Below are 18,648 nucleotides of genomic sequence, written 5' to 3'. Positions count from 1 at the left end.
ATTATCACCTCTCCAATATGCTAATAGTACCCCTGCTTTCATTCATAAAATGTAAACCATAGTATAGGTATCACTGCTGCAAGATCTTCATGTATTTTAAAGAAGAATCATTAAGTTCTCCTTTCTTTGGTCTTATGCATTTAAGCTTCAAGACATTAATAAAAAATATATGCACTTCATTTAGATTTTACCTTTGTGACACTATGATCCTATAGTAGTATTTACTCAGCTATTAAAAGGTCAACAAGACATGCACTTAGCATCGAAACCCCTGTTATACCATGAGCTTTCTTAATTTTCTAGTCTACCTTTATTCTTGCAGATCAAGTATTTATATATACATACATATCTCATACACATGTGCAAGGGTAAACAAAATTTTAAGATAAATCCTATAAAAAGCCATTATGCCCTAGATGAAAGGTTAAGTCCTCTTCCTCCTAATTTTGCTATTTTTGTTCATACAGCTATAATGCATGATCTCCAAGACTCCTGTATATCCCTTAAGACTTAGCTTTCCATAATTTCTAGGAAATCACAAAAATCAGAGGTTGTTCCTGTCTTAACAGAGAAGAAAAAATTTAGACCAAGGGAAAAAGAACTAATTTTTTTTTTTTTTAATATGCACAGAAACAAATTTCTTTTGTCAGAAGGTCCTCAGGAAAAGGACTGTTTTCCGATTTCTATTTGATGCATGACAAACCAGTTAATAACCATTGTTTTATGTGATGTACAATTCTGACAAAATGTATTTGTAAAGCAGAAAATCTTTTACATTCTGGTTAACAAATTTGGTTTACAAATGTTTTCCTACCACATGGCTCTTTGCAACAGTCCTTATTTTCCTTACTTTCAACAGAAAAGCATTACTGGAAGCCCCAAAGATGGCATATGTGCCTTTATGAGACATATATGCTGAGGTCATAGATGAAACATTCTTACCCACAGAACACACTTGAAGCAGAGCAACAACAGGACATGTAGAAAAAGCTATGATAGTGTTCAAAATCCCTTAACCCATTTCAGCTGAGAAATAATCTCAGTCAAGTACATTTCACAATGTTGAGATGATTCAGTAGTGTGTTGTCAGCTGAAATGCATCTTCCATTACACTGGACTTCATTAAAACAGGGAGATAAAATTACTGATGACAAGGCAACAGAGGTCTATGGCCCTTTAGAACATATGCAGAGCTCTTTACCCTGTTCAAGCAGTTAGAGCAGATGTGTACTTTTTTAGTCTTCATTCTTATTACATATACAAGGCCTTTTGACTGCTTTAAGATCATCTGGTATTCCTCTAACATTATATTTAAGAATAAATCTTTGTAAAAAGTAGAAGAAAATAACATTTCCCAATTCCCTTTTTTTTTCTCCTTAATTTTGTATTTCTCAATGAAAACAATGGTCGTATGTAAATATTTCAGAATATAAGACTTCAGAAAGCTCCATTGCTTGATAATAGAAGGAATGGGTATTATTTTTAGAAGGTTGGACTGTCAGTGGTGTCACCACCTGCCATATATTTCTCCCTAAGTGGCATACCAGAAAACCTCTGAATTCAACTTTCTCTGCAAATAACTTCTATGCTGTTTTAAATATTGGAAGTGTAATAGCTTAATTTTTCCTCCTGGGGTGAAAGATACTAGTCTTCATTATTTAAACAAAATATGGAATATTCTGAACAACATGGATTTGTTTATTTTTATATCTTGCCTACACTGATGATACCATGATGCTTATATTTTACGTTTACAAGAAAAAAGACTGACTCAGAGTCAGATTCAGAGTCTAAACACTGAAGGAACCCATCTAACTCTTTTTGCTAGAATAAGTTGTTGAGAAATATCACATTATCTGTTCAACATTCCAAAACCTTTCAGACCTTCCATATATTGATAATTACATCTAAGAGTTGCTGAAATACCTACAATGCAAAGTTACTAGAGAACTCTTTATAATTCAAGTTCAGTATTTCAAGTGATATTATACTCTGCAAATCCATTGCGACGGAAAATCTTGTAATTTCTTATGTAACATATGTGCCCTGCTCCCAATTAAATCCCAGTTACTGTAAGTTTTCCCACTGATAAAAAGGGCCTGTTTTGTCCTTCAGTCTCTTAAAGTGGCACTCTTCTAGTTATTTATCTCCATGAAAACCTGCAAAAGTTTCTGATTGTCGAGAAGCCTCTTTATAATTAAATTGCTCTCAGGTCAATGAGGCATTATTAAAGCTGTTCATGAATCTGGAAGAGAAAGTGGATTTAGATGCAAGCTTGTGAATTTACTATTTTTGCAGACTACTTGTATTTGCTTGAGACTGCAAAGAAAAAGCAGGTATTTCATTTATCAGTAGGAAAATAGGAAATGCAGTTAAATCGGGGGCCAAATATTTCTCAAAAGGAACTGTAAAATATTACAAGAATATTGATCAAACTAGCAACCACTTGAAAAACCTATTTCTATTACAAATTTATCCAGAAAAAGAGTTTACCTATTGCAACACTTAGCCAAAATATTGTATACTTTCACTGTTACTTTTGAAGGTATTTCCATAGCCCTTCGCTTGCTGTGTTTCAGAGCTGTGCTACAAATGAAAGACAAAGTACATTACATGGCACAATGACATATCCAGCACTTAAAGCTGCAATTTGTACTGACAAACGGCAAAGCAATAATTAAATGGTTGTGTTTTTGCTGTTGTGCTTCAATACTGCAACAATGTTAATTCAAGTCCTCCCAGCTATACATAGTTCCAGTGGAAGGAATGCTTAGAGATAAGCAAAATTCATGTGCCAGAACATGAAGAAAACTTCAAGAGAATACTTCAAGGCATTTTTCCTGTTTTTTTTTTTTTTCAAAAGGAAAATTTTTGGACTCAAAAACATTGGGGAGAGGGGACACGATTAGGAGTTCTTAATTCCTTTTAAGGAATTTATCTTTTTCTTGTTTGAACATTATCGCTACGAGCTAACAATTGTTCAATGACTATCTTGATACAGGTCATAATTTTAGAAGTCAGTGTCAGAATCAAAACCATCCACTAATCTTGCATTCCACAGAAACATTCCAAATGCACAGCTGCAGAGTACTTCAGAGCAGGTGATAGCACTCAGGAAACACAGATTAGATAAAATGGCTTAGGTGTGTATATGTTTACACTGCATTTTACTTTTACTTTCAAAACAGAGGCAAAAGCAACCCAAATATTACATATTAAGATATATATAACTGATGACTTATTACTAATGTAAATTTTTCCCAGCCTTAGAATTTTTGTTTTGGATTATCTAACTCATACACAGGTTCAAATACTGACAGACTATTGAATATTCAGATCAGCAAATATACAAAGACAGTTCTCAAACACAATCTTCTGCTGTCACTAAAGATATGACTAAAATAAATAACATATCCAGCAATCTTGCAACTTGATAAATCATTAAATTGACAGTAGGATTGAGGACTCCTGCAGATCTGCATTTCTTTTCCTAAATAGCTGTGTAACAGAAATCAGACACTATGATAGTGTCCCAACTGAAAATTTACTGCTGGTACTAAGCCAGTGGCATTAAAAGACAACTCCAGACATAAAGCTGTCCAAGTATTTATGTGCAAAGTCCAGTAATCACATCCTGTAACAATTTAATTCTTTATTGTTATGAATCCTGTAGACTTTCCTCTTATTTAACCAAAAATATTCCAGGATTAGAGAATCAATAGGAGCTTGAAAAAAATGATCCTTTTTATTTTCTAACAGTTAAGGTTTTTGTGCAGCTGAAATAATGATTTCTAGCATTAATACAGCAATTTCCTTGACTACTATCAGCAGCACAATATCAAACATAGCTCTTGTGACTTGTCTCCCCTCAGCCTTTACAAAAATAAAAATCTCCCATACCAACACTGTAATAGGCAAAACATTTCTAAAATTTAGGTTATAATAGAAAAATAAATACCTTCTCATATTGCCTTGACATGAGCCATATCCGTGAGGCCAATAAAGAAGCTGAAAAATAGTATACAATACTACATCACTGTACACAACTACTGGGTATAGATAGGGTTAACAGCTTCACAAACTACAATGCTGACAGGTTTTTCTTCCCCCCTCTTCTTTGTGCTACAGGTATGGTAGAACCCATTACTGTTGAGATGCAGAAGTATGCAAACTCAAGATCAAACAAAAAAGTTATCAAATGGAAAACTCTCTGAATCTCATTATCACTTAATAATGGTGCCAAAAATGCATGTCATCAGTGCAAATCAAGGAAAATATGGAAAGTGTGACTGGGATGGATTAAACGAGGTTTTTATCAGGCTACACAGTAAAGTATAAGAAACTGGATAATTACTTCACCTAAAAAGGACAGCAGAAATGCCATTATATAACTTCACAGTCTATTTGTCATCGGGCTAGCACAAACAAGCACAAGAGCCAGAAAAATTACAGCAGGGACAAGTTCATTAAACCAAGAACCAGAAGTTTATTGCTACAAGGGAGCACACAGACACTTCATCTCCTGCTGTCACTGCTACCACACTCATATTTGGTTGTTGTAAAGGGAAAGACAAGACAGCTCAGATGTATTTTCAGATTCAGTTTCTGAGAGAGCCCTCCCTACTGTTTCTCTAAATACCCTTCTGGTCTTAAATACATGTGTGTTTTATCCTGAAGTAAAAAGTAAAGTCAACCAATAACATTTAACTACTATGTGTTACTGACCATAACACAATTGTTGTTGTTTGTTTGTCCTGTTCTTTGCTTGGTGACACTTAAAAGGATGCTCATGAAAAAGTGGACACACTACAAGAACATAGTAACCTTTACTACATTTTCTGAAGTTTGTATTTGAAGACTGGAATCATGTGAATGCAGTGAAGATAAAATGAGCATGAAGAATCAGTTAACTACTAAAAGATGTAACTGCAAGTACTAGTGATTAGATGTTATTAAAATATACAGATTAATCTTAACAGCTTGATCAGCTGTTCAAACTTTCATATAAATGAGTCAGAAGTACTAATATCATCATTTGGTTGATGTACTGAAGATATTTTAAGTCTCATGCTGAAAATAGATAGAGTGAACCCACACCAACAAAGATGGGAAATATCTCCATCACTACTCATGCCATGTACATAACAGCTGAGAATCAAAGTGAGAAATGTAGGGAGCTCAAGACTGTAAGTTCATAAGTTTTAAAAGAAAAGTGTTGAGAGAGTTATACTATTTATTTCTAATATAATTCAAGAGAGCAGTCAGAGAAAAAACAACCTGAATCATTTACATTGAAAACAACCAACCAAAATATTTTCAAAAGTCAGAAACTCAGATTTACATCCAGAATACCACAACAGTCATCACAAAGGTCTGAAAAAAACAGTTGAACATTTTCTTTAGTTGTACCAAGCGTAATGGTATTCAAAAGAAAATGAAAATAACATTAAAAAATACACATTACTGTGTACAATTTTGCACATGCTAGCTTCACCACTCACATCTGCAGAAAAATCACTAGTAAAATGACCTGGGTTTGGTAATGTTCATTGCATGGCATTTTGATTTGAATGAGACATGATTGGAAGCTCACAAATATCACTCTTGAGCAACCAAAGGAAAATAACTATTTCTTTTCTTTGAAAGGATCACAGAGAACATTATCAAGATTTAAAATATCTTAGTTGCATAACCATAAATGTCTTACAACAAAAGGTCACTGTGAGTTATTGTGGAATAATTATTGAAGGGGCAACTTACTGAAACTAATCATCAAAGGTACACTTATTGAGAATAAAATCGGGGAGACCTCAGTGTGTTGGCACCAAGGAGTACAGAGGGTGGACTGACGTGGAGATACCACGGCCAGGCTCTGCATATTAGGCGGGTACAGGAACTAGATGGTACCATGCACATAGCTGCTGTCAAGTAAGAAATAAATATTCCATTCCATCCGACATGCTAGTTCCTGAGCTAGCAGTTGTGGGGAAAATTGTCCTGTGGATGAACTTTGCTTATTATAATCTCATTATAATACCAAGATACACTCCCATCCCAAAGGATACCTGCCTCCGTGTTCCCTTGAGCATGCTCTCTGAATTTTTTTAAGTCTGTACCTTAAAAACCAAAGTGAGAGAATTTTACCACAATCAATAACAAAAGTACATATGACAGAGTCACTCAAGCTCCACCTAAATGTATAAAATAGTATAAAATAGTATAAAATATCCTAACAATAGGAGAAAGTCAGTGAAGACACCATCACTGAGAAGTCAAGGAGACAGCATCCCAGACTTGTGAGATCAGTCAATGGGCTGAGCCTATCTTCTCCCCCAAAAGGTCTCTTTTGGGAGAGATTTGCACACTTAGTTATACTGAGTGTTCTCCCGGGAAACTTAGACTTCAAGCTTGTATTTGTAATCACATTTGTAGCACTATATAGTCATATATAACCTAGAAAAACAATGTCTAGCTGAACAAAAATATTTACTTTTCAAAATGTAATTGCTAAGACAAACTCCCTAGTCATGTTTCAAGATGTATCAGTCATCAGTAACTTCAGAGCACAAACAGAAAAAAACCCAATCCTTTCTTTTTTTAACTACTTTCTACAGCTGCAGAAAAGTAAGGCTTCATTGAAGTGACTTCCTTTCTACATAGTATTTTCAAAATATCAAGACAGCAAATATTTAATTAACAAAAACAATCTTTGAAGTGTTTTCACAAATTATGTGTTGTTTTGACAAATATTACGTTACATTAAAATAATATTTCACCACTGAACGAATACTCTCTTTTGTTCTAATATAGTAGCACTTTGCGGTTTTTATTAAATTAACAGCCAGAGAATAAAGTGTTGTTACACAAGAAGAGATATTTCAGTATCTAATTTGGAGAGGTGATAAATAGACAAAGGAAAATTACAGAAGTAGAATGCTAGAGCCTTCAAAGAAGATTTCTCATTTATGTACCAGTACTTCTGCTTTTCAGTCTAGGAACAGATTTATTACCATGAACTATATTGTTAAAGTTTCAGAAATTCATATGTTTTCAAATAGGTGCAAAATTTACTGTTCTTTTGGATAAATTTGAAGTATTTTATTTCGAGGGGAAAAAAAAAAAAGTTGCAAATACCACAATTTACAACAGTGAATAGCAAATAATTACAGCAGACATTTGGAAAACCACCAGCGTTTAAGAGATTGTTGGCTAAACAACTGCAAGTATCTTTGCCAAAACTAGAATAAAATGTCTAATCAAAAGTGACTTTTGCATACAGAAAATAACTTATTCCCTAATCTATTTTAAGAAGAAAGTTCGACCAATTATAGCAAAGACTTCAACTTTATTCAGTTGTGCAACACAGTTTTCAATTCCAATCTCATTCAGAACCTACAAGCTGCACCTCATGCATTAGCACATACCAAGTCTGTTCCTATTCCAGTGACTCGCACAAATTCAGTTCTAGAAATGAAAGACAGTGTGCTAACAAGCAATGCTGTACTGGTTTTACTGTGCATTTCTTCCACAAGTTCCACTACAGGCACCCCATACATTGCTGGTATAAAGGGAGCTACCTAGCAGCACACAAGAGAAGACACTGAAGAGGAACTCATGAAGCTTTCACCTCTGAGGTGGCAAGTCCATGTCATCTTTGACTCTTATATCTTATTTACTGCCCTAATTGTGAGCAGAGCTTGAGATGCTTCTCTTAGTTCTACACAGGGTAAAATATTGCCATCTTGAATTAAACCATCTCCTCTAATAGATTTTCACTCTACAAAACAGTAAGGTTACAGAACCAGAGAGCTTTATGATGTTCACCTACAGCATAAGCACTTTTTTCTTGTATTTCTCCTAAGTAAATATAAGGGTTACAAGGTTATTAGTTCAATCTTGAGACATGCTCTACTATATTTAAACATTAAGAAGCCTGATGCTATATTTTAGACTAATTTTTACATTTTGTTAAATTCTGGTTCTTCAACTCAGAAATTCATCATGAGGTGAGCCACTGAGAACAGTACAAATATAGAGAAAACTGCATTTACTAGTGGCTTATTAGGCAAACTGTAGAAAATTGCATGAAAACAGTATATGGATCACAGTGTAGAAAAAGCGCATATAAATATACAAAGGCATACACAAAAAATCACTTTTGTTCAACATCGCCTTGTAGTAAAAGATGTTCTAGAAATGTTCTCCGAGTGAAAACTGCTTAGGCCCTCAGCAATGCAGCAAGTGGGGCAGAGAATATAAAGAAATGGACAGAATTTAAAAGATCATATGAAAAAGAACAAACGTTTCAAACATGACTGCATAAGGACATACAAAATACAGATTTAAGGTAAAACAAGCAAGTCTGTTCCATATAAGACTAACCAATAGTGACATGAGTAATGTCATCCTCATAAAATTTCAATATATGGAAGACATATAAATCATATTTTAAAGACATGAGTATCTAGAACTTAAAAACACATTTTGAATGCATATTAAAAAGTAATTTTAACTCATGATCTTTCCAGATCCTCTGCAGCTGCAGATCCTCTAAACTTTTGAAGCAGAAATCAGCTGTTTCTTGAGATAGATACCTTTAATTCAATGCATGCCCATTAAAACAGTGACCTCAAAGCTGGAAAAAATTACTTTAGAGCATGTACATGCAGGCAGTTCTTACGCTACTTTAATGGCCACAAAGTTAACCTTAAAACATAAATAAAGTATTTTGCTTCAGTCTAAGATTTATCTTGCAAAATGTTAAATTAATGTGCAAAGAAGTCAAATTTACAACCAAAAGCATGGAAAAACTGATTTTCCACTTAGAGAAAAGAATATAATTTCTACTAACCTTCAGGATCAAGGAGTTTTTCTATGCCCAGGTGTTGCCTGGCTATGTTGAAAGCATGGTCTAAGCGCTGTATAGGTGACCGCTGAGAAACAACAGCATTCCAATCAAATAAGTCTGGTCTAAAACAAAAAATAACATGAAGTTTCTTAATTTTTAACCTTAGATTTAATGGCATATTTCTACAATTATCCATCAGCATCAGCTACAACTTTTTTATTTCCTTAATTAAATAACCTGTTCAATCAGTACTGGGACTAATTAAGCTTGATTTCTAATTGGTTTGCACTCCATACTGATCGATTTCCATCACCATCACATTTACCACATTTCTTCTCTCCACTAAATCCCAGCAGCCTATAACCTCTACTCCCCCAAACCACCTCTTTTCACCCATAGCACTCTGCTCCTGTCACTGCCTAAGACGCCCACAGTGAGTTTGTTCCCTGCTTCCAGTCCCCAAGAGTGCCTGGGTGAGAGGGGTGATGTGCTGTGGTTGTGTACACTGAGACTGGCTTGTGGTGGCCAAGCACAATGGAACTATTGAGGTCATTTTGCAGCCTTCCTCCCTTCTGTCTCCAGCCATGAGTTCTTCACTTCTCTTCCTATTTCTAAGAATGGAATTGCTACCGAGACTATCAGCCCGCTGTTATATCTGACCAAAACTGGTCAAGAAATTAAAAAATTCATGACTTGGGAACATATGCAGCACAGGTTCACGTGACCCATTTCTTACCAAAAGCTTTAGAAAATTACACACTTTTCAGATGAGTATACAACTTTAGTTCACTCACAGGTTTTAGCTGATAGCAGCAAAAGCTCTAGACCGAAGCGTAATTATTGCTCAGATACACAGTCTAACCCCTTGTTATTATCAGTTGCACTATTTGCAATATAAATAATGTTAATACACTGTGATCTTTGACATTTCATCTGAGAGTTAACCATTAGGAGATCAGAATTTGTTTTCAAGTGCTCTGCAAAAAAAAAGTTTCATGAAGTATTCTGTAATTAATGTGTATATAATATGAAGAAAAAAAACTACACTATTTGTGACTTTGACACAGTGTTCTAAATCAGAAAATATTTAAACTTATAATTTTACCTACAGATAAATCAAGTATGTTATTTACAAATTAAAATTTTGCAATTAGTTATGATAGATTTACTTACATTTTTATTAATTTTAAAAGTTCATTTTAAACAGTATGTCATAGTTATAATAGATGGCAAAAACATTAATTACATTCTACTCCCCTAAGAGAGCAAAGGAAAAATACTATTTATTTATTAGTAACTTTCCAGTTATATACCTTTGCTGTCCATTTTTTTTTTTTTAATGAGAGGAGAGCTTCTCTATGCAAAGGTTCTTAGACATTAATCAAAAATAGAGGTTTCTCCTTCCCACATGTAGAACAACTTCAGAACATTAAATTTGGCTGAGAGCAGGATAGAAAGAGAGAGATGAAACTTAAGAGGTGGTAATTTCTGTTTCTAACCATGGATGCATTAAGTCTATGATCTCACAGACTGGTTTGTGTACTAACACATAGGCATTTTCAAAATACAGATTATGTCTTCACAATTTTTTTCATCCTTCTTGTACTGGGTATGACCGGGATGGAGTTAACACTCTTCATAGCGGCCCACATGATGCTGTGTTTTGGATTTGTGGTTAAAACAGTGTTAATAACAAACTCTCTATCACAGAACCATGCTTACACAGCATCAATATCTTTTCTTTTTTTTTCCCCTTGTACCTTCTCCAAGTGAGTAGGCTGGGGCAGGCAAGAAGCTGGAATGGAACACAGACAGAACAAGTGATCCAAATTAACCAAAGGGACAGATACTCTCTCCTATAAAACTTGCTCAGCAATAAATGCTGGAGTAAAGGAAGAGGAGAGTTGGGGGGTTGTCTCCCAAGGTGTCTGCTGCTTGACAACTGGCTGGGCATCAGTCTGCTTGTAGGAGATGCTGTGTTATTGCCTTTGCATCACCTGTTTTTGTATTCTTTCCTTCAGTTATTAAACAGTCTCTGTTTCGACTCATGAGTTCTCTTGCTTCTGCTTTTCCTATTTGCTTCTCTGTCCCAGGGGAGCAAAGGGAGAAAAATGCAAGGGGCTGTGTGGGTGCTCAGCTGCTGACTGGGATCAACCCAGCACACTCCTACGCCATACACTACAGGCATACTGTAAGCTCATATATCATATCTAGCAAAGAGAACACTGTAGTAACTGGGAAGGTTTCTATTATCACAGTATCACAGTATGTTTGGGATTGGAAGTGACCTCAAAAGATCATCTAGTCCAATCCCCCTGCTGGAGCAGGAACGCCTAGGTGAGGTCGCACAGGAATGTGTCCAGGCGGGCTTTGAATGTCTCCAGGGAAGGAGACTCCACAACCTCCCTGGGTAGCCTGTTCCAGTGCTCTGTTACCCTCACTGAGAAGAAGTTCTTTCTCAAATTTAAGTGGAACCTCTTGTGTTCCAGCTTGATCCCATTGCCCCTTGTCCTATCATTGTTTGCCACTGAGAAGAGCCTGACTCCATCCTCGTGGCACTCACCCTTTATATATTTATAAACATTAATGAGGTCACCCCTCAGTCTCCTCTTCTCCAAGCTAAAGAGACCCAGCTCCCTCAGCCTTTCTTCATAAGGGAGGTGCTCTACTCCCTTAATCATCTTTGTTGCCCTACGCTGGACCCTCTCCAGCAGTTCCCTGTCCTTCTTGAACTGAGGGGCCCAGAACTGGACACAATATTCCAGATGGGGTCTCACCAGGGCGGAGTAGAGGGGAAGGAGGACCTCTCTCGATCTACTGACCACCCCCCTTGTAATACACCCAAGGATGCCATTAGCCTTCCTGGCCACAAGGGCACAGTGCTGGCTCATGGTCATTCTGCTGTCCACCAGGACCCCCAGGTCCCTTTCCCCTGCACTGCTCTCTAATAGGTCATGCCCCAACCTATACTGGAACCTGGGGTTGTTCCTGCCCAGATGCAGGACTCTACACTTTCCATTGTTAAATTCCATCAGGTTATCCCCCACCCAACTCTCCAGCCTGTCCAGGTCCCGCTGGATGGCAGCACAGCCTTCTGACGTGTCAGCCACTCCTCCCAGCTTAGTGTCATCAGCAAACTTGCTGATAGTACACTCAATTCCCTCGTCTAAATCATTAATGAATATATTGAGTAATATTGGCCCCAGTACTGACCCCTGAGGCACTCCACTAGATACTGGCCTCCAACTGGACTCCGCACCATTGACCACCACTCTCTGGCTTCTCTCTTTAAGCCAGTTTGCAACCCACCTCACTACTCTATTGTCTAGACCACACCTCCTCAATTTAGCTGTGAGGATGCTGTGAGGGACTGTGTCAAAGGCTTTACTGAAGTCAAGGTAGACCACATCCACCGCTCTGCCATCATCCATCCACCTTGTTACATTCTCATAAAAGGCTATGAGGTTGGTCAAGCATGACTTACCCTTGGTAAAGCCATGCTGACTGCCCCTAATGACCCTCTTATCCCTGATGTGCCTTGAGAGGACACCAAGGATAAGCTGTTCCATTACTTTCCCAGGGACAGAGGTGAGGCTGACCGGTCTATAATTACCCGGGTCCTCCTTCTTGCCCTTTGTGAAGACTGGAGTGACATTTGCTTTCCTCCAATCCTCGGGCACCTCTCCCGTTTCCCAAGACCTGGCAAAAATGATGGAGAGCAGCCTAGCAATGACTTCAGCCAGCTCCCTCAGCACCCGCGGATGCATCCCATCTGGACCCATGGATTTATGGATGTCCAGACTATTTAATTGTTCCCTAACCCAGTCCTCATCGACTAAAGCAAACTCCTCCATTAACCTGGCTTCATCCGGGGTCTCAGGGGTACAGGGTTCCCCAGGACAACCTCCAGCGGAGTAGACAGAGACAAAGAAGGCATTCAGCAATTCTGCCTTCTCTGTGTCTTCTGCCACCAGGGCACCCACCTCATTCATCAGTGGGCCTACATTGCCTCTGGTATTAGTTTTATCTGCTATGTATTTGAAAAAGTTCTTCTTGCTGTCCTTGACCCCTCTTGCCAGCTGTAATTCTAAGGAGGCCTTGGCTACCCTAGCTGCCTTCCTACATCCTCTAACAGCAGCCTTATATTCCTCCCAAGTGGCCAGTCCCTGCTTCCATGACCTGTAAACTCGCCTCTTCTGCTTGAGCATACCCAACAGATCCCTATTCAACCACGCAGGCCTTCTGGCTCCCTTCCTCGGCTTCCTACGTGTGGGAATGCTCTGATCCTGAGCATGGAAGAAGCAATCTCTGAATGCAATCCAGCTCTCATGGGCCCCTTTTCCTTCAAGCAGTCTTGCCCATGGGATTTCCCCCAGCAATTGCTTGAAAAGGCCGAAATTAGCCCTGTCAAAGTCCAGGGTTGCAATTCTACTTGCTATTCTGTTCCTGCTTAAAAAGCTCTGCGAGGATGTGTTGCACAAATACTACAGAGACAGGGTGTAAAAGATTATTCAGAGGCAAAAGCTTTCAGCACAAAGAAAGAAAAGAACGAGACCTTCCCACCACCTCAAATGCTTTCACAGGGATTTGGTTCGATGTTCTAATCACACTTGTGCTGCTCAGAGCAACACATTATATTTAAACAATCATGACTCATTTGGTGATATAAGAATTTATATATAGGAATATGTTTTCTCCTAAACAGTCAGGACTCCAGTTGGCAAGAACAATAATATTTAGAATTCTTCATTGAGAAATGACACAATATTGTTGTATTCCTCTTGAAACAAAACAAAACCAAACCAACTCTATCATCATTAATAATATCTTAGATGTCCAATTTCATCCAACTTCTCAATTGCATAATCCAGGAGAATATTTTCAAGTTAATGTGTCCAGATAGGCCAAGACTATTATCATCACATCTTCTGCAGAGGTAGGATTCTCAAGATAAGACACAGAGTGAATGATTAAAAACAAAACAAAACAAAAAACCCACTACACACACAATATAAGCTAAAAAACAGCCAAGCACTCAAACCAAAAATTTGAATAACAACATTTCAGATAACACCACGTTGTAGAACACCTCGGTTGAATCTGCGTGGTTCTAGCTCTACTGCATATGCAGTCTCTTTTACACAGAATGTCTCTTACATCTACTACAGATGGCACAGATTTGAGCCCTTTGAGACACAACTATGAAAAAGAAGTACTAAGAGCTCTTCAGTAAACCACTGATGGGTTTCTTATGAATTTTCTTGGTATTGTACATACAGAAGACAGCAGAGATTTGAAGTCAACTTAAAAGTATACAGTGATCTGCACCAATTCAGCTCAGACAGCAACAATTTAATTAAAACGGAAAAAAAAAGCTTTCCCTATTCCAACAGCAATTTAACTTTTCAGATTTTCCTTTTGTTGAAAGAATATTTGAGTATATGCATTTCAGTAGCACCTTCACTAGAATACAAGTGTCATAATATCAGCTTGAGGCATTGACTTCTCAGTGTGATGTGTCTAGATGTTTCACAGGATATATTTACGTAGCAAATCTACCAAGTATTACTTCAGGAGATATTACAGCCTAGAAGTTTAAGAATTGTGGTGTATGGCAAATAGCTTTTAAAAATCGCTTAACATTGAAGCAGGATTTCAAATAATATGTGTTATTAACTTTCTAAGGAGTTTAAATACAGGGTTGAGTAGGTATGGAGTAGTAAGGAAAAGAAATAAAATGGAATACTGATTCTCTGCTTTCATTTTTTCTCTCCATATTATTCAAACCGTACAAAGGGAGAGGAAATTTGTTATGGCTGCAGCTTGGTTCATGTCTAACAGGGAGTAAAGCCAAGGAGACATAATCAGCATTCTTCACTCCTCTCCCTGAACACATTCAAGTATTTTGTGACAGATGCACTCAAACCCCTCCCATCCCCAGCCAAAACAGCAGCAGTTTGGTTCAGGCTCCAGAGGAGGTAAAGGCCTGACCTGCAGACAGGCCAAGAACTCCTGTGGGGAGACTCACAAGGAACCAGAACATCACACTGAACACCCATAAATTGTGGGTGCAGGGTGTCTCATGCATACCTTACCCACTGTATTCAATTTAAGTACGAGTCAATCACTTTATTCCCTAAATATGACAGCCTGGGTGAGCCTACTTTGAGCTCTCCCTACTAAACAAGTGTGGCTGTATGGTGATGACCTTTTACTACTCACAGATTGCTGGATGAGCCCAATTTAATCATTTAGCTGCAGCCCCTAGCAGCAATAGAGAGTTTCAAGGCACATCCTCAAAGTTTCATCTTATTTTTCCTCAGAGACAACCTGCTAAATCGTTGTCAAAAATGGAAAGCTAATTTTAATGTGTGCAGATATAACTACTAGGACCAAATAATCACCCCAAAAGTTTCTGAGCAGAGAAGAAAAAATAAACAGAATTTCTGGCAGAAATAACTTATTTCTTCATTCAAATAAGTTTTTTTCCATATGGACCTGAAGTTAGCTCATTTAAGATGCATATGGTAGTGAATCCTGAAAAGGTAATGAATTTTGCAAAGGTGTAGATTCAAGAAAGGCAAGAGAAACAAAACATATGCTCCAGAGGAGAATTCTGAAGGAAGTGAAAGATTTTGTAGATACTTTAACATCACAGGATGCACTGTTTTAATTTCTTCGACATTTCTGATCTGTCTCTAAAGTATCACAAACCTTTAAAACAGCAACCTTTATAACTTGTGTAACGTTTGGTAAAAAATAATTCCACAAAAGTAATTATAAACATCACAAAGAAACATCATGCATGTTTAATAAGCTATTTTCTTAAGCCATATTCACATCTAGCTAAGGTTTTAATGCCATTAGAACCTACCAATTTGTTTCAATAAAAGTATTTTCATACCTCTTCGTATCATTGCTTTTACTTCTGCTTTTCTTTTAGCTTCCTGAAGACAAACTTTCGCTTCTATCCGGGACCTTTTTTCAATACCATTTTCCTGCACCTTTCCTCACTCAGCCATCCTGAAGCAGGAACAGCTACAGAGAAGTACTAATTTCTAAGGCAATCACCTGGCCTAACTTCAGGTATTTTAAGGAAACAAGGAGGAGGCTAAATAATGCCAATTAGTCCCACTTCTAAATCCTGATTAAAGGGACAGGAGAAACAAACAAACAAACAAACAAACAACCAAAGAAAAACCAACAGCAACAACAAAAACACAATCACATAAACAAACAAAAAACTCAACAAAGTTAGAGGAAAGAGGTAAAGCTCTCTCTGATACCCATCTGGAGGAAATATATTACAAGAAATAAACAGGGAAAGCCCTTTGTGATCTGGAGCCTGGAGTAGAGAGAGTTTAAACTCTAACAGGACTGACCTCTCTTCCTTAGCAAAATATGTTAATTTCCAGATATTTCTAGGGTGATGGTACCACTCCACCACTGCTGCCTTGTTTGTTCAGTTCAATGCAGAACATACCATTCAGAGAACTGTAGCCCAAGTTTGTATTCTGAATATTCACACCCTGGGCTCATTGATTTGCCCTTGTAGCTTTGCTGAGTAACCTGTGTTCCACTGCTCCTCACACTTTGTATTAAAAACAGTTGCTAAAGAGCCTAAATGTCCGTAGAGAGCTGGTGGTTATACAAATGGGAATATCTAGTAAAAGAAACTCCTTTGTAAAGTGACAGAGAAAGTGCGCTAGATATATCTGATCAAAACAAAACAGCAATAAGCAAGGGAATAATGGGTTAAAAGACTATGAGAGATTAAACTTCCCACTGAGATTGCTGCTCATAGTCTACATAGTTAATACAAATTCCACACTACTGTCTGAACTGCTAAAATTAAAAAAAAAAAAAAAATAGAGGTTGGTTTTGGTTTGTTTTGTTACTTAAGACATGCAGTTATTTCATTATTATCAACCATCAGAGCAAAAGGAATCACATTAGATCTTTTGGGGGATTCATGTAAAGCCAGTATTCTCTTCTCAATAATAATATTTATGCATTTCATGTCTTAGAAGCTCAAGGAATTTTGGAGCTGAAGTTATTTCGCTTGTGCACGTATACTGTGGGAATACAGCAAGGCTGCCTTACTTTTCTTCTTCCATTCTTGAGCTTTTTGCATCTGAACTATGAATAAAGATTATTTAGTACTATCTAGAACATTTTTGGAGGGCAGATACGTAAAATATAACAGCGGTATAAACAGAAGAGGAAGTTATAACAAGTTTCCCATGTGTTTGTTCCTTGACAATTAGGACCTTGACTATGACTATGATTAATATAACAATATTTTCTATAATGCACTGTCTATCCTCAAATGTTTCACACAAATCACTCGGCCTGGATACTTTCTGGTGAAACAGGTATATACTATTTAGCAATGAAACTGAATGATATACTTAGAAAAACATATGAACATGATATAAGAGAGGATGGGAGGAGGTGTATTTTTTTCAAGACCAGATGGACACATGGAATATACTGCTAGTAGCAACTCCAGAGTGTGTTGATATCAAAACGAAGAAGAGATGTAAGTTTATTTTCCATCTTTATCTACTCAGTCGACTTTCTTCTGCCATTCTTCTTTCCCTTCCTGACCCTCAAAATGAGCTGCCCATAGACGAAGCGCAACAAAAATCTGAGAGGCTGTAAACTGAGGTTGAACAGGAAAGCTGAACAGGAAAGACATAAAAATTTGAGGTTGAACAGGAAATATAAATTTAGGTTGAACAGGAAAGACATAAACTAAAGACACAAAAAATAATATAAACATAAGATAGTGTATACTCTCATTTATGTTAAAGTTTATATGCATTTCCTTCAAAAGTCTTTGCCATTATCTGCTGTGAGCTGCAAAAAGTCAAGTTCACAAAAAAGTTAATTTCATATCCCTGAAATCACGGTGAAATCTTGTGACTAAAAATTTCCTAGTTACTGTAAGTAGTGTTTTGTGAAATTAGAATGTTAATTAGATCTATTTCTAGTAAATTATGACTTAAAAATTTGAGCTCTCAGCAAATATTTCAGATGAGGCAATACAAGGACTACAGTGTGGTGTATATTTTGATGCAGTTATAAGAAAAGGCTTGAATTATTTTTAAAAGAAAAATCTAATTGTAAAAATACTAGTGTGATTTTGGTACACAGCAGGACTAACTACATCATGTAGCAACTGATCTTAATAGCTTACTGCTTTATGCCAAAATACCATTCTTAACATTACACCATAAAGTATTACAAAGTACTGTTTTTAAAAGCAAATGAAATCGGATTGAGTTTAGAAAATGAAATGTAATGTTTCCCTACTGTGACTGATTCCTATAGATGTCAAAAATAAACTACTTCAATGCTACCAGGAAATCTTCCCTCACTTTCAGTGAGCATAAATATTATTGGAAAAAATGGCTATCGCCATTTTTTTCAGTGTTGTAGAGATTTTTGGTTGTTTTATTGGGGTCTTTTGGTAGCAGATAGTCTAGGCATAGTGCCAAAGTTGGCAAAAATACATATACCAGGCACCAAGTCCACCATATGAGTTTATTATTGTACCTGATTGTCAAACTATGGCTAGCCTTTGTTTCTGACTAATTCTGCTTCCATTCCTGAGAACATCTGAATGTGATGAAGACTGTGTATGCAAATTACAGTCTGAGGGTCAATGCGGAAGACCTATCGCTTACCTCTGAAATACACCTGAAGTAAGGGCTAAACTCAAAGACTTCAGTGTCAAAAGAAGCTACTATTTGCATAAAGACTAGTTTTGACAAATCAAAAAAATCTCTTAAGTT

At 37.0% G+C, this 18,648-nt stretch overlaps 1 protein-coding gene across 12 annotated transcripts in view; it reads right to left on the bottom strand.

The window, feature by feature from the left end:
• The window catches only part of DMD (dystrophin), a 1,243,922-nt gene that overhangs the window by 832,631 nt on the left and 392,643 nt on the right, over nucleotides 1–18,648 (bottom strand). For all 12 annotated transcript variants that reach the window (XM_065859822.2, XM_071812115.1, XM_071812091.1 and 9 more), the window contains exon 7: nucleotides 8,852–8,970. In XM_065859822.2, the coding sequence (XP_065715894.1) occupies nucleotides 8,852–8,970 (119 nt within the window). The remainder of the gene's footprint in view (nucleotides 1–8,851; nucleotides 8,971–18,648) is intronic.

The sequence above is a fragment of the Patagioenas fasciata genome, chromosome 1 (assembly GCF_037038585.1).
Source record: "Patagioenas fasciata isolate bPatFas1 chromosome 1, bPatFas1.hap1, whole genome shotgun sequence".
In the NCBI taxonomy this organism is placed as follows: domain Eukaryota; kingdom Metazoa; phylum Chordata; class Aves; order Columbiformes; family Columbidae; genus Patagioenas; species Patagioenas fasciata.
Note: the sequence above shows the minus strand (reverse complement) of the source record. Positions and strands in the feature narration are given on the sequence as shown.